Genomic DNA, 14,773 nt, shown 5'->3' on the forward strand with positions numbered 1-14,773 from the left:
AGAAACCAGCAAAAAGCAAATAAAGCGGACGGACAAGCCGATTCAGGAAGCCAAACAAGTTAGGAGGCATTTGTAACATGGACGCCCCACCCACCCACTCCATCTATGGACAATGATGTCAGAGCAGATGATCCAAAACACACCAGCAATGGCCGATTAAAAAACCAAATGAAGACCTTGGAGTGGCCTAGTCCTGAATCCTATTGAGATGCTGTGGAATGACCTTCAAAAGGCCTTGATGCTGGAAAAGCCTCCAACGTGGATGAACGACGATTCCTCCACAGCGCTGCGAGTTCTCACAAACCTTTGATTGCACTTGTTGCTGCTGCTGGGTGACCCAAGCAGTAATAACAAAAAAAAATCATAATAATAAAAAGTTGTTGCAAAACAAGAAATCAGTAACGGGGCAAACACTTTCACAGCAGATTATTAACGAAATTGAAGAGTGGGGGCGTATTAAGAGAATTGGGTATTTTCAGATGCTTGTAAACCCCAACCCCCTCACCCAGGCTGTCACCGAGACAGGAAGATGCGTGAGCTCGGCATGCACGGGGTTGGGTAATCTGCCTCTGCCAGCCTACCAAATTGATCCAGAGTGGGCTAGGCTGTTTAGAAGGGGGCCATTGCTGGGGAAAAAAAAAAAAAAGGGGGGGCTCACGCTGAGGCTCACGCTAATCCGCCTGTGCCACGAGTCCCCAGCACCCTTGGAGTTGCACCACACCGCCTCTTCTGTAGTGGGTCCGCCGAGGCGCTACAAGGCCCGCTGAATGCTATCAGCACAGACGACACGTTGCTCCCCCAAGCAGGGATTACTGAGCTGTCAATGGAGGTACCAGGGGGAGGTTTCACAGTCGGAGAAGCAGAAGCGAAAAGGAGGTGTGCGATCCACCAACAGGAGCTCCATTCTGTGTGAGGAAGAGGCCACAGGCAAAGCCGATACGCCAATCAACGGCGTCTGGGAAACCACCCTGAGTGAACAACACGGAGTACGAGGAGGGCGAGGAGGAGATTGTTTTAAAAAGACCCATCACATTTTAAATGCAGCTGTGAAAAAAGGAGGAGTCCAAAAGGAAAATGAAAGATGGGGGCCATTGTTAGAAGGTAGTATGGCTTCAGGGCACAAGTAGTGTTTGTCTACTGGACAAAGCATCACAAATGACTTCTATTAAAGCACTTGAAACGCACCAATTAAAATCAGAATGGTGTCCCTCAAGTCAGAGATATTAGGATTATTAATTAGAAACAACACTTCTATGCTAGGACTACGTTATGCTAGCCATAGCATTTCAGTATGTGGAATCAAACTACGGGATGGATTGAGTAAGGAAATCAAACAATGCACAACGATGAGCCAATTCAAGAAACAATACAAGCAGTTGATGTTTGCTAAATACAAGGATGAAGAGTCTTGAACCAGTCATGATGTGCTATATATATCACTATATTGACACGCACTATGGTACCCATTATGGCATTGGATGATCATATCACCTCCTAAATGTTAAACATTTTTAAATTTTAAAATTGTTAAAATTGTTAAAATTGTTAAAATTGTTAAAAATGTTTTAAAAAAAATTGAAATTTAAGATTTTTTTTAATTTTCAAATTTTTTTAATTTTTAAAACATTTTTATTTTTTTAATTTTCAAAATTAAAATTAATAAAATAAAGTTTAAAAATACTTACATTATATTAGGAAAGCAGGAAGTGAACAAATGTAACAGTTACTGATTGTAAAAGTACCAGATGGAGGGGTAGGATTTAATAAGCTTTGCTTCTTCCTACTCCTTTTAGACATGTGGAACTGGGAACTGATTATGGGATGCACTCAATTGGAATCTGATGCATGTTCAAATGAAATTAAACCATTACCATTACCATTACATTGACCTCGCTTTTTTTAGGTCACCCCATTGATGACCAACTTAACAAAAATAATTAAAAAAATAATAATTATACTCATTTTTAAAAAAGCACTAAAGCTTGATATTGATATTCAGCCATGCTAGAAAATGTGCTGTGCTCACAAATGGAGGGAAAAGTAATATTTAGGACGGATTGCTGCTGAATCATCGCCAGGACTGACATTTTTGTGGGTGCTTCTGCAGCCCAAAACCAAAATCTTTCAGAAACCACAAAGAGAGACAAGGAAAAAACAAGTGCATGCTAGGACTGTGGCAGCCTCGCAACGATCTGCACACCCTAGTTTGTAAGTCAACAGACACCCACGCTCTTTAACATCCTCAAACTACTTACACCCACTCATCTGCCCACTTAGGAAAGTTACTGAAAACACAATTTGCATTTGCTTGTTAAGAGCTTGTATGCTTTAGCTGAGGGAAGGCGGATGGGGGGGGTTGCATTGAGAAAACTGACAATAAAAAATGTAAGAGCTCTGTGCCGCTTGCCTAAATAAGACCGGAGGAGGAACATACATCCTCTGCCCAAGTACAGCGGAACCACACCGGCGACGTAACAGTCTTTACATGTTACAATGTTACAACCATTTAGCACATGACTAAAGGAAACCAGCTAGGGAGCTAGGGTCTGGGCAAGGCTGGGCCACATCAGGTTTTCCAAAAGAAACAAAAAAACTGTTCTCAAATATCTTAATTTTTACCACTTCCACACGGATAGGGAGGATAACTATTAACAGTTATTTAACCTTTAACATGAACATGAATCAAACGTAATAATTTTTTCTGGGTACATGATACCATACAGCATCCATATCAAACTTGCGTGGGCCGCACTAACATTAAACTTTCATATCAAGGCGGGGGCCTCAAACTAGTGTCCTGCGGGCCACATGTGGCCCGTGGGCCGCATGTTTGAGACCCCTGATCTAAAGAATGCTAAAAGCCTGATCATTGGGACATATCTGTTCAGTTGGCGGAACATCTGACCTGCCGCCTCGTCATGATGGATCACCCACTACGAGCTGAGATCTGTACGCACGGCCAAGCGTGCACGTGTGACAAAAGGGGAGATTCCAAAAGCATATCCATTCTCATTTGTCGCCCATCTGCTCCTCCGCACAAAAGAAAGTGACATATCTCAGCGAATACAATGCTCTTTAAATGCTCCATCATTCATTGTCCGCCATGACGGAACACCCAAACACACCCGGGCCATCCCCACAGAAAGTACTGCACTTGACACACTTCGCTCGACTCTGCAAAGTGACCTATTCAGACAAAGCAGCGGGAGACTGAGTGGCTGAAGAGCCGGGAAGTTAATGAATTCAAAGGCTTTGGTAGACTTTCAAGTGCAGGCACTCGCCGCATGTTGCTTTTCCTTTGCTGGCGGGATAGCCCCATGAAACCATTAGGTAGCATCCCCTCTTCCACAATCCCCCCTCTAACCCCCAAAAGTGCCTGACCCGGTGCAAAATAGGGATGTCCCACATTCACATTTGTTGGCCACGATTTGTTTCACACAAATCCTTTTTTACATTTTAATAACATTCTAATAACGTGAATTGGCGGGATTGAATATGCTACTAAAAATACAAGGTTGCACTTTGGTACGAGGTGCATTATTTAAAAAAAAAAAAAAAAAAAAACAACCTAAACTGTATTTCACCACCATTTCCTCATGTAGCTTTCAGTGGTTAGATCACACGTTGCTGTTAGGAGATTAAACAAAAGAGATGTGACAAAAAATAAAATAAAATAAAATAAAATAAAATAAAATAAAATAAAATAAAATAAAATAAAATAAAATAAAATAAAAAATTAATAACATTCATTCATTCTCATTCATTTTCTACCGCTTTTTCCTCACGAGGGTCGCGGGGGTGCTGGAGCCTATCCCAGCTGTCTTTGGGCGAGAGGCGGGGTACACCCTGGACTGGTGTCCAGCCAATCACAGGGCACATATAGACAAACAACCATTCACACTCACACTCATACCTATGGACAATTTGGAGTAGCCAATTAACCTAGCATGTGGGAGGAAACCGGAGTACCCGGAGAAAACCCACGGGGAGAACATGCAAACTGAGATGGCCGAGGGTGGAATTGAACCCTGGTCTCCTAGCTGTGAGGTCTGCGCGCTAACCATTCGACCGCCATGCCGCCCCCATCTTAATAAAATAAATTTAATTTTTTAAAATTATGTTAGGAAAGCAGGAAGTGAACAAATGTAACCGTTACTGATTGTAAAAGTACCAGATGGAGGGGTAGGATTTAATAAGCTTTGCTTCTTCCTACTCCTTTTGGACATGTGGAACTGGGAACTGATTATGGGATGCACTCAATTGGAATCTGATGATAATCTCAAATGAAATAAAACCATTACCATTACCAAATAATACAGTGATTTATTTATTCAAGGGCGAGGGTAACCATGACATCCAAAGGGCTTCTGAAGACAGATGCCATTTTGGCATGTCATCTCAAGAGAAGACGACAGTTACTGCACGACACCTCTCTCAAGGGTTGGCTTTGCTGATACAAACCAGGTCAGATAAGATCTGCTTTTCCCAAGAAAGTCCTTGTAGGGGCGACCTTTACTTCAACATGTCTACAAAAAATGTAATAAAATTGGGAAAGTGAAGAGATACTACAGCCTGCACTATAATCTGACAAATATATAGGAAAAGCTGATGGGACTTTGATAAGATATGGGAAAATCCGAGTCTGTTCCATGTTGCCCTTTCAGACATCTAGCCCAAATCAGAAGATATGTCCATGCCAGATATGTTCTCATTCAGCAGAAATTGTATTTTTGTTGTATTTTCAAGGCGTCGCCAGGATAAGCTTGGACTGTATTCTGCGGTCACCCGGTCTGTTCGTAATTTGGACAAACAATGGAGTCTGTTGGCTTCCCAAAACGGATTCTCACATGTTTGCAGGCAGCCACAGTGTTGAAATTGTCCTGTCCAATCACCAATCTCCTTGGTGGTCCAGGAGTGGACATTCAGGGTACAGTGGAACCCTGTTTTTTCATCATTGAGCCATTCCAAAAGGTCAGACGATAACCAAAGTGTAGGTTAGCTTCAATCCATTCGGAAAAACAATTTGCAATACTTCATGTATTGCAAAGATATGATGAATGAAAAGGATACATGAACATTCAAGGTCACTTTTACCTTCATTGAGAACCCGATTCTTGCCATGACCCAAAGACCACATAAGCCAAGAACACCAACACGTTCTTTCCAGTTTTGCCATGAGTTATTTCTCGAAGTCAGCACTCTTTCACCACAACAACCCAAGATGGAGCCGAAGAACCTTGCAAGTACCAGCATTTTCATCAAGAAAGTGACTAAACACTTTGAGTTCAAGAAATAACTCATGACAAAACAAGAAGGTGTCGCTCTTGTTGCCAGATTGTATCTTGGGGAGCAGTCACATTTTCTAAAAGCTAAAGCTAAAAGAAATCGTAAATGTAAAAAACTCTACCTGTAAATCTATAAAAATGTGTTTTGTGTTAACATTGCTCATAGTCAGAACTTTGGCTGCCATTTTGTAAGCAAACTGAGGATGCTAACTAGGTACCTAGTTAGCTGGACTCATTCAGTTTATTAATAACGCGACAAGACATGCAGCAGACGGTAAACGATTCAGAAAATGTACACAATCAGAGGCATACATTTTTGACATGAACTGAAAAAACTAATTTGTTATCTGGGACGGATGTTAACCAAGGCGCCACTAAAAATCATGTTAATAAATGGTGGCTGTTTTGTGTTTGACTATGGCCTACTGTCAGTCGATCATACTGAAAGACAAGCAGCATCTTCGTTGGAATGTCACACCGATGAGACATGATTTGAAGATTACATGACCTTTCACCCCGCATGGAGACTGACTACCGAGCCTGCCAAGCCGAAACTTAGTTTCATTGTAGAGGTTCGTTAGTGGTGTTTAAGAAAGTCGTCAACAGGTTTTCGGTCCTCTAACTACAAAAAAAGTTTATTCAATTCGGAAATTCTGTTATTGCGGTCGAATCCGGAACCAATTAACAGTGATAAACGAGGGCTGACTGTAATCCGTTCCACCCAGAAATGTGAGCAAAAATCGTTGTGCATTGTTTGAGGTCCTTACTCAATCCATTCCATAGTTTGATTCCACATACTGAAATGCTATGGCTAGCATAACGTAGTCCTAGCATAGAAGTGTTTCAAATGTACTTCTTCCCTGAGATCATATTTCTCCTCTCTTGTAGAGAAGTATTGGATGACATTTTTAGCTAATTGCTTATTTTTAGCCTTATGCATTATTTTAGCTGTTTGAAGATGAACTATATCAGCAAGTTGAAGTATTTGTCATTTTAGAAATAAGGAGTTAGTATGTTCTCTGTAGGCGGCATTATGAATTATCCTTACTGGCCTTTTTTGCAGTACATTTAGCCTGTGAAGATTGCTTTTATAGTTATTAGCCCATATTTCCACACAATAAGTAAGATATGGTAGAACCAGAGAGCAATAAAGAGTGTGGAGTGATTTCTAAAGAATAACTATGATTTTACATGTAGAAAAAGTCAACAATCCCTTCTTTATTGTGGATAATTGACACCTCACTTGACTGTGATAAGTGAATTTTTCACGAAATAGCATTCCTTTTTTGTAATTAATCTGGCTAAATTTCTGGCACTTGTAACTTTCTTTGGTATCATGTTGGATTATTTGCCATCTGATCAACATTTGCGATAAAAAAAACAAGATAATGCTCCAATCCTGTATGGAAAAGGAATAGAAATAAATCTGTCAGTCATTATTGTGCATTGTGGGTTGTGTACAAAACGAAAAGTGTCATCCTATTAGTGACGTGTCACAGCTTTGTAAAGACTCCTGAGAAGAAAAACAATTCCGGCTTTCCACAACAATTGAAACACGTCATCTCAAACAACAAACAGTTTCATCAATATGACAAAAATGAACTCCACACAGGCCGCTTTCTTCCCCCCCCATGTATTATATCCACGACTTGCGGGACATCTCGCCACCATCCCTCGCTCATCGTTTCCATTGTGCGCGGTGCCGTGTGACTCAGTGCAGTGATAATGGTTCTGGATGTGCGATGTCAAAATGGAAATAAAACTATTTGCATTGTGACTCGTGTCTGGTTAGCAAACGACATGACGACTGATGTCGTTTTCTTTCAGCAGTTGACTTTTCTGCTCTCACAATCGTGCCTCAAAAGGGGAAAAAGTGACGGAAAAGTCCTCAATTTGCAACCAGAAAATTCTCCACGGCGACATCTCGGAATGGCGATGGATTTGTGTGTCGTCCGTCGAAGTAACTAACCAACATCTATGCTTTCAGAGCGTCTCTTAAACGGGCCAGGTGGTTATTTCAAGGACAGGTCACATCCCAGCGTGACCTCAGAGTGCTTCCCTGATGAAGATAAGGCCGGACGTGGACACAAAGTGTATGTGTGACTGACGCCTGGTTTGGTCAAGTATTCACCCTGAATCCTACACTATACTGTCAGGTCAGAGAATGACGACATTTGTTGTGTTCATTCATTCATTTTCTATCGTTTATCCTCACGAGGGTCGCAGGGGTGCTGGAGCCTATCCCAGCTGTCTTGTATGGTCGGCAGCCAATCACAGGGCACATATAGACAAACAACCATTCACACTCACATTCATACCTATGGACAATTTGGAGTGGCTAATTAACCTAGCATGTTTTTGGAATGTGGGAGGAAACCGGAGTACCCGGAGAAAACCCACGCATGCACAGGGAGAACATGCAAGGGAGACAGCTGGGATAGGCTCCAGCACCCCCGCGACCCTCGTGAGGATAAGTGGTAGAAAATGAATAAATGAATGATTCGGTTGAGCTGGTTTAATTATACCTCGGGTGTTAAGTTGGTGTGTGATGAGTTTAGTGTTCTTTGTAAGAATGCATACGTGGGTTTTCTCCGAGGGTTCAATTCCACCCTCGGCCATCTCTGTGTGGAGTTTGCATGTTCTCCCCGTGCATGCGTGGGTTTTCTCCGGGTACTCCGGTTTCCTCCCACATTCCAAAAACATGCTAGGTTAATTAGCCACTCCAAATTGTCCATAGGTATGAATGTGAGTGTGAATGGTTGTTTGTCTATATGTGCCCTGGGATTGGCTGGCCACCAGTCCAGGGTGTACCCCGCCTCTTGCCCGAAGACAGCTGGGATAGGCTCCAGCACCCCCGTGACCCTCGTGAGGAAAAAGCGGTACCTGGCTGCTGAATACGCAAGCAAACATCTTTTCGTTTCTTCTCTTTAGTTTCCAGCAGCTGTGCTTTATTCTCGCACCCCCCCTCCCCTTACAGCACAAGCAGTAACCTTTCTTGGCCATTGCATTGTGATAACCTAACACGGTAATCTACAGCATGCACACAGCGCCCGGCCCACACATCCCGGCTTATCACTCAAAAGCAACAGAGGAGTAGGCAGAGAGGTCAGGTCACAAACTCAATTACAGTAAAGCAACATCGGCCACACGGAATCTTGGCTCTGAAAGCTCTGATGTTTTCGAGAGACTCTCACCTCTCGTCTCGTGTATAAAAGGTTCACCGATTCCTTTTTTTTTTTTTTTTTTTGAAATTCCAACTTCTTCAGTGTTCTGTTCCAGAAAACCATCACTGACCGCACGGCCAGCGCCTCTAATGCATGCCTGCCACCCACCATTTCCTCATGTAGCTTTCAGTGGTTGGATCACACGTTGCTGTTAGGAGATTAAACAAAAGAGATGTGACAAAAAATGAAAAAATAAAAAATAAAATAAAATAAAATAAAATAAAATAAAATAAAATAAAAATTCATTCATTTTGTACCGCTTTTTCCTCTCATCGCCGGGGTGCTGGAGCCTATCCCAGGTGTCTTTGGGCGAGTGGCGGGGTACACCCTGGACTGGTGGCCAGCCAATCACAGGGCACATCTAGACAAACAACCATTCACACTCACATTCATACCTATGGACAATTTGGAGTGGCTAATTAACCTAGCATGTTTTTGGAATGTGGGAGGAAACCGGAGTACCCGGAGAAAACCCACGCATGCACGGGGAGAACATGCAAACTCCACACAGAGAGGGTGGAATTGAACCCTGGTCTGTGCGCTAACCACTCGACCACCGTGCCGCCCAAATTAATAAAATAAATTTACATTTTTTAAATTATGTTATGAAAGCAGGAAGTGAACAAATGTAACAGTTAGTGATTGTAAAAGTACCAGATGGAGGGGTAGGATTTAATAAGCTTTGCTTCTTCCTATTCCTTTTGGACATGTGGAACTGGGAACTGATTATGGGATGCACTCAATTGGAATCAGATGCATGTTCAAATGAAATAAAACCATTCCCATTCCCATTAAACCACATGATCTGGTATCATATAAGTATCATGAGCAAAAGCAAATAACATCCAAGGAATGGCATCATTCGTTGCTAATTTGCTGAATCGAACATGAAATATCAACAGTGTGCTTCAACGTGGCCACCACGTCAGCAGGATGCATCGCCCATGTGTTGTTAGTTCTTGGGTTCAGTCTCGGGATGAAGCCCTCAAACCACAATATTCCTTCCACACTGACACTTGGCTGCGGGAACGTGCAAAGATATGAGCCATGAAGAAAGACGAGGAAAATATATGACTCAACTAATATATAACTTGTGCACTTGCCATTCAGTCCTCCAAGTCAAAAGCTCGCAAATCTAACAATGAGCCGCCATCGTGAGCCAAAACACGGAACGGAAGAGAAAAATGAGCAGCTTGGAACCCTGTCATTTTTCCGTGTAAGCCCCGGCGCCGCTATCTTATCTGCTTCAATCCTCTCATCGTCATTCAAATCTCCCCCTCACTCCATCCCATTCCAGCCGTGGCCTTATTTAAATCTCTCCTCCTCCTCCCGGTCCAGCACGTTTCTAATGCTAATTATTTAAACCTCTCTGTGCGCACCATCTCTCCCATCCAGCCGCCGGTTATTCAAATCCACTCCCCGAAAGCCTCGGCCCCCCGACTGAAAGGTCTTGATGCGAAACATAGATATATGTCTTCGGTGTCTTCTTCTTTCCAGGCTAAAAACCAGTCCAAGTTGTGTTGGAGGTTTGTTTGCTCACATAACAAAACACTTCAAAGCAATGAAACTGAAGCATAGAAGAGTGTATATTATTTTAGGAAATCATTACTAGGAATCACATGACTCCTTGAGAAGAGGATAGTAGCATGGGAACGTGACCTCCGTACGACTGCGCTGGCCCATGAGGGTCACTGTCCCCAGTGCTAAGTAAGTCAAGGACTGAGACCTAGTTTACAGGACCAGGTGGCAGTCCGTCAGCGTGGGAAAAAGCAACATTGAACTAAACCGAAATGCCCAATTTTCCTTTCCGTCTTTGTCCATTCCCACTCGGGGTTTTTGCACTCTCGCTCTCTGGTTCGGTTGGCTGATCCTGCGGCGCAGCCTACGGATCACAGCCTAGTAAGACGCCACCGAGCGTGACTGGACCCGACTGTCAAAGTTGCACAAAAGGTTCCAAACCCCCGCCACCTGGTACCAACATGCACGGCTCTTCCATTTGAACATCAATCCAAAAAACCAAATTTTAGACTTCATAGAAGCTCACCTTGATATTCCTGTCCCGGGGTGTACGCGGTGGGGTTCCCTGTAATCTGGAGCGTGAGCAGCACTTCTCCGCCACCTTCAGCGACCCCAACCCCGTCCAGCTCCCCGTGGTGGGTGCACAGGAAGAAAAAGGGGTTAAAACGGGGGTAGAAGCTCGCCGGGGGCGCCCCGAAGTCCATGCTGCTCCCCAAGACCAGGGCCAGCAGGGCACAGCCGAAGGCGCCCCTGAGAAAGGCCCATGCCGCGGCCATCTGCCCTCACGGGAGCGAGGGGAGGCGTCCGGAGGTTGCGGAGGTGAGGACAGTGATGCTTGAATGGGAGCAGGGAGGGGGGCACAGGTCCCAGGGAGAAGATTCTGGAGTCCAGAGATGAGTAAAAAGTCCAAAAGTGTGCGGGACAGCGAGTGTAAGTATGTGTGGTGGGATATTGGGTCAAAGTGTGGGGGGGGGGGACTGTGGAGCTCCGTTCTCCTGGCTTCCTCTCCCTGCCTTCACTCAGGGAGTTCAGAGCTTCGGCTGCGCTGTCCTGCTCCGGCGCTTAAATACCTCACCCCCTCCCTGTGGCTCCCTCTCTCCTCCCACCCTCCCTCTCCGTGCTCGCCTCGCTCCAACACCAGCTCCTCGCGTGCTGTTAGCGCTCCATGAGACGGCCTCTCCTCTCCTCCTCCCTCTTCAGTGTCTATCAGTCCTGAAGCTCTCTTCCTGGTTCTGCGTTCTGTGCAGCCCCCCCCCCGCCTTTGGACTCTTGTGGCGCTCTCGAGACCTTGGTGTCTTCAACTATAACCATCCCTCATTCCTCATTCTCTTCCCGCTTCCCTTTGTCTTTCTGCCGGTCCACCAGACCGTCTCCTCCTCTCCCACCCACCATCACACCTCCTTCCCTCCCACTAGCATGTCCCCCGCTCCCTCGCTCCATCTTTCAGTCTCACTTCCTCGCAACCTCTCCATCTCTCCTCCCATCTTCACTTTGTTTTTCCCCCTCTCTGTTGCTTTTCCGTCGGAATCTCGTTTTCCACAGGATTCTCCAACTTTCCCCCCCCACACTCCCGGTGAGAGAGCAGAGTGCCGCCTCTCTCCTCCAGATTAAGCCACCCCTTGAGCACAGATGCCAGTCATAATGTTGCTTTCTAACCCCCCCCCCCCCCCCCACTCCCCCACTGGGTCTGGCTGACGGATGAGCGTTTCATAAGCACGGAGAACACAAGCAACGAGGCTACCATTCCTTTTTTTTTTTTTTTAATCCTGACACCAGCGTTGACAATGAAACTGCTAGTTCATAGGCCGTCCGATACTGCAGCGTTCCGCATCCTGACTGAATGCCGGTCGCTTTTCCGAGCAGATCGGAATGGAGGTTTTTTTTAATGAAATAAGTTCAAAACCATAAAACCTGCAGGGCACTGGGAACAGAAAGGTCAAATATGGGAGCTACCAAGGAAAAACGGGAAGTTTGTGTTTTATCGAGTGCAAATAAATAATAGAGTTTAATCATGATTAATTTCAAAACTTTAATCTGATTAAAATGTGGCTGTTTTAGTCGTGTCCAAACAGGACTGACCTACAGCAGCCAGAACAGATGCTAACCCCCCCCCCGACGGACAAACACGGGCTAAACTGCTGTGCAATCCCAAACAAACCGCACACTGTAACATTGCATACTTTGGCTTCTTCTCATCTGAAGTGACGTCAGCCACCCTCCAACAGCAACACGACCCACACAGGGAACTGACTTTGTTTCATTGAATACAACACAAAATAAGCCACCATGGGGCCAAAAAAGCTGAGAGTGCCATCATTATGGAGAAATACTACCGAATCCAAGAAGTATCTCGTAGTAAAAGTACACAGTTTCTGTTTCCGGGCCTTGCCGACATGAAATGTTGCCAGCAAGTCTGACGAAGCGCATTTCAGGAGTTCTACAGATGTGACCTCCCAGTGGTTCTGCAAGATGGACCAGTATGCTTCGACTTAAGCGTGAGGTCAAAGGTTATCTGAGTCCCAGCCAGCCCTGCAGTTCCTCATCACGACTTTTAATTAAGTCTTAACGCACTGCCGAGACTTCAGGAGCTCAGGCTGGAAGTTTTTAAGCGATTGTCTTCCATTCTGGGATGCTGCCAGGCTACAATGGCGGGACGGACTTCAGAGATCCAGAGTTGGACTGTTTTTAACGTCTCATCATCAAGATTCAGGAAGAGCTTGAAATGACGAAAAATCCTGAGTGGGATTCCTCTGGGAATCCAAAAGGGCGGACCTCTGGGATCCGGTTTTGGTAGGTGTAGGACTGAGTCTCTGCTTTTTGTTGATGTGGTCCATGAGCTTCAACTCTCGCTGCATCGGAGTGTGAAGCGACCTGGATGAGAATCAGCACCTCCAAACCTGAGTCCATGGTTCTTGACTGGAAAAGGGTGGAGCGCCATCTCCGAGTCGGGGATGAGATCCTGCCCCAAGTGGAGGACTTTAAGCACCTCCGGTCTTGTTCATGAGTGAGGGAAGGATGGTGTAGTGCAGGGGTCTCAAACTCAATTTACCTGGGGGCCACTGGAGCTAGGGTCTGGGCAAGGCTGGGCTGCATCAGGTTTTCCAAAAAAAAAAAAAAACTTATTAAAAACAGAAAAAAATACAAACTTTTTCAGTGCTTTGGTTCCGATTTTCTACAATAAAAGCTCTGATAAAACATTCCACTGTTCTCAAATATCTTAATTTTTATTTTTCTGCACAAAATAAGATGAAAAATAAATAAACAAATCAAGAATAAAGAAAATCAATCAATCAGTAATAAATAAATATAATAATAATAATAAAACGGCAAATAATAAAAACTTAAGAAACCACATATAGTTGGTGGGTAGACAAATTATGTTTTTCAGATTAAAATGAACAAAGCATTATTAGAGCCCTGTAGACATGACAAAACACGACTATAGTCACATTTATACTCTTTTTATTTACAACATATTGCGCAACTGCCGGGTCTTGAGACACATGCTAACTCGCAAACTAGAGAGCTAGCGACCTAAACGGTAGCCTTCGAGTTATTTCCTTTCAACTTAAATAGCCAAAAACTTACCACTTCCACATGAATAGGGAGGATAACTATTAACAGTTATTTAACCTTTAACATGAACATGAATCAAACATAATAATTTTTTCTGGGTACATGATACCATACAGCATCCATATCAAACTTGCGCGGGGCGCACTAACATTAAACTATCATATCAAGGCGGTGGCCACAAACTAGTGTCCTGCGGGCCACATTTGGCCCGCGGGCCGTGTGTTTGAGACCCCTGGTGTAGTGTCTGTGGTGGTCCATCTACGCTCTTGAGCTATGAGCTTTGAGTTGTAACCCAAAGGCCTGGGACCTCGGGGAAGAACCAGGACAAGTTGGAGAGACCATGTCTCTCAACTGGCATAGGAACATTTTGGGATGCACCACTAGGAGCTGGAAAAAGTGGCCGGGGAGAGGGAAGTCTGGGCTTCCCATCTTAGGTTGCTGCCTTATGAACCAACCAACCATTCAATAGTCCAAAAATATACAGATTTTTCATTTTAGCAAATTTTTGCCTAGATTAAGCATTTTCAAGCATAAAAATGGCAAAAAAAAAAAAAATCCAACCATAAGCCATTAAAACCACGCATGCTAAGATGCTGGGATTATATGTTGTATTCTACACGGGTCACCAGTGGCGGTAATGTTACTGTAATGTTCGGTTATCCCACAAACGGCACAATAATCCCTAATGCGGACAACTGTTGTGGAACACATTACATACAAACATGCAGCAACACACATTCAGGATATTTTTTTCTCTTATTATGTCTGCTTTACTGGGCAATACGAGTGTAAAGGTGACTATAGGGTTATTAGTTCATGTTTAGAGGGCTCTAATAATGTTAACCTTCCTCTTGTGTTAGCTTTCTGGTATCATCTCTTATGTTAACGGGTCGGTTTTGACCCGTGTATTAAATCAGCTATAAAATACACTAAAAATAATAAGTTACCATCAAATTTGGTTCTAATGTCTTGGTTACCTTCTTAGGCTTCCTCATCCATGAAAATGTTGCTTTTAATACTTTTGGTGTGGGCATGTAGGCCTTTTTTGTCACTATACCCCTCCATTTCTATTTCCAAAAATAGTAAAATGAACCTCTAAAGAATCCTATTCATAAATTGAAGGTTCTTTTGTTAGCTGGCTATTACTGAGGGATATAGAACATATCTCTT

The 14,773-nt window shown here is 43.9% G+C and overlaps 1 protein-coding gene across 4 annotated transcripts in view; it reads right to left on the minus strand.

Annotated features, from left to right (window-relative positions):
- The window catches only part of reln (reelin), a 102,231-nt gene extending 91,198 nt beyond the window's left edge, over positions 1 to 11,033 (minus strand). For all 4 annotated transcript variants that reach the window (XM_078790238.1, XM_058075615.2, XM_078790204.1 and 1 more), the window contains exon 1: positions 10,554 to 11,033. In XM_078790238.1, coding sequence (XP_078646364.1) covers positions 10,554 to 10,803 — 250 coding nt within the window. In that variant the 5' untranslated portion in view covers positions 10,804 to 11,033. The remainder of the gene's footprint in view (positions 1 to 10,553) is intronic.
- Positions 11,034 to 14,773: the final 3,740 nt, after the last annotated feature.

Source organism: Doryrhamphus excisus, linkage group LG1 (genome assembly GCF_037039965.1).
Source record: "Doryrhamphus excisus strain RoL-2023G ecotype Guam linkage group LG1, RoL_Dexc_Guam_v1.1, whole genome shotgun sequence".
Lineage (NCBI taxonomy): Eukaryota > Metazoa > Chordata > Actinopteri > Syngnathiformes > Syngnathidae > Doryrhamphus > Doryrhamphus excisus.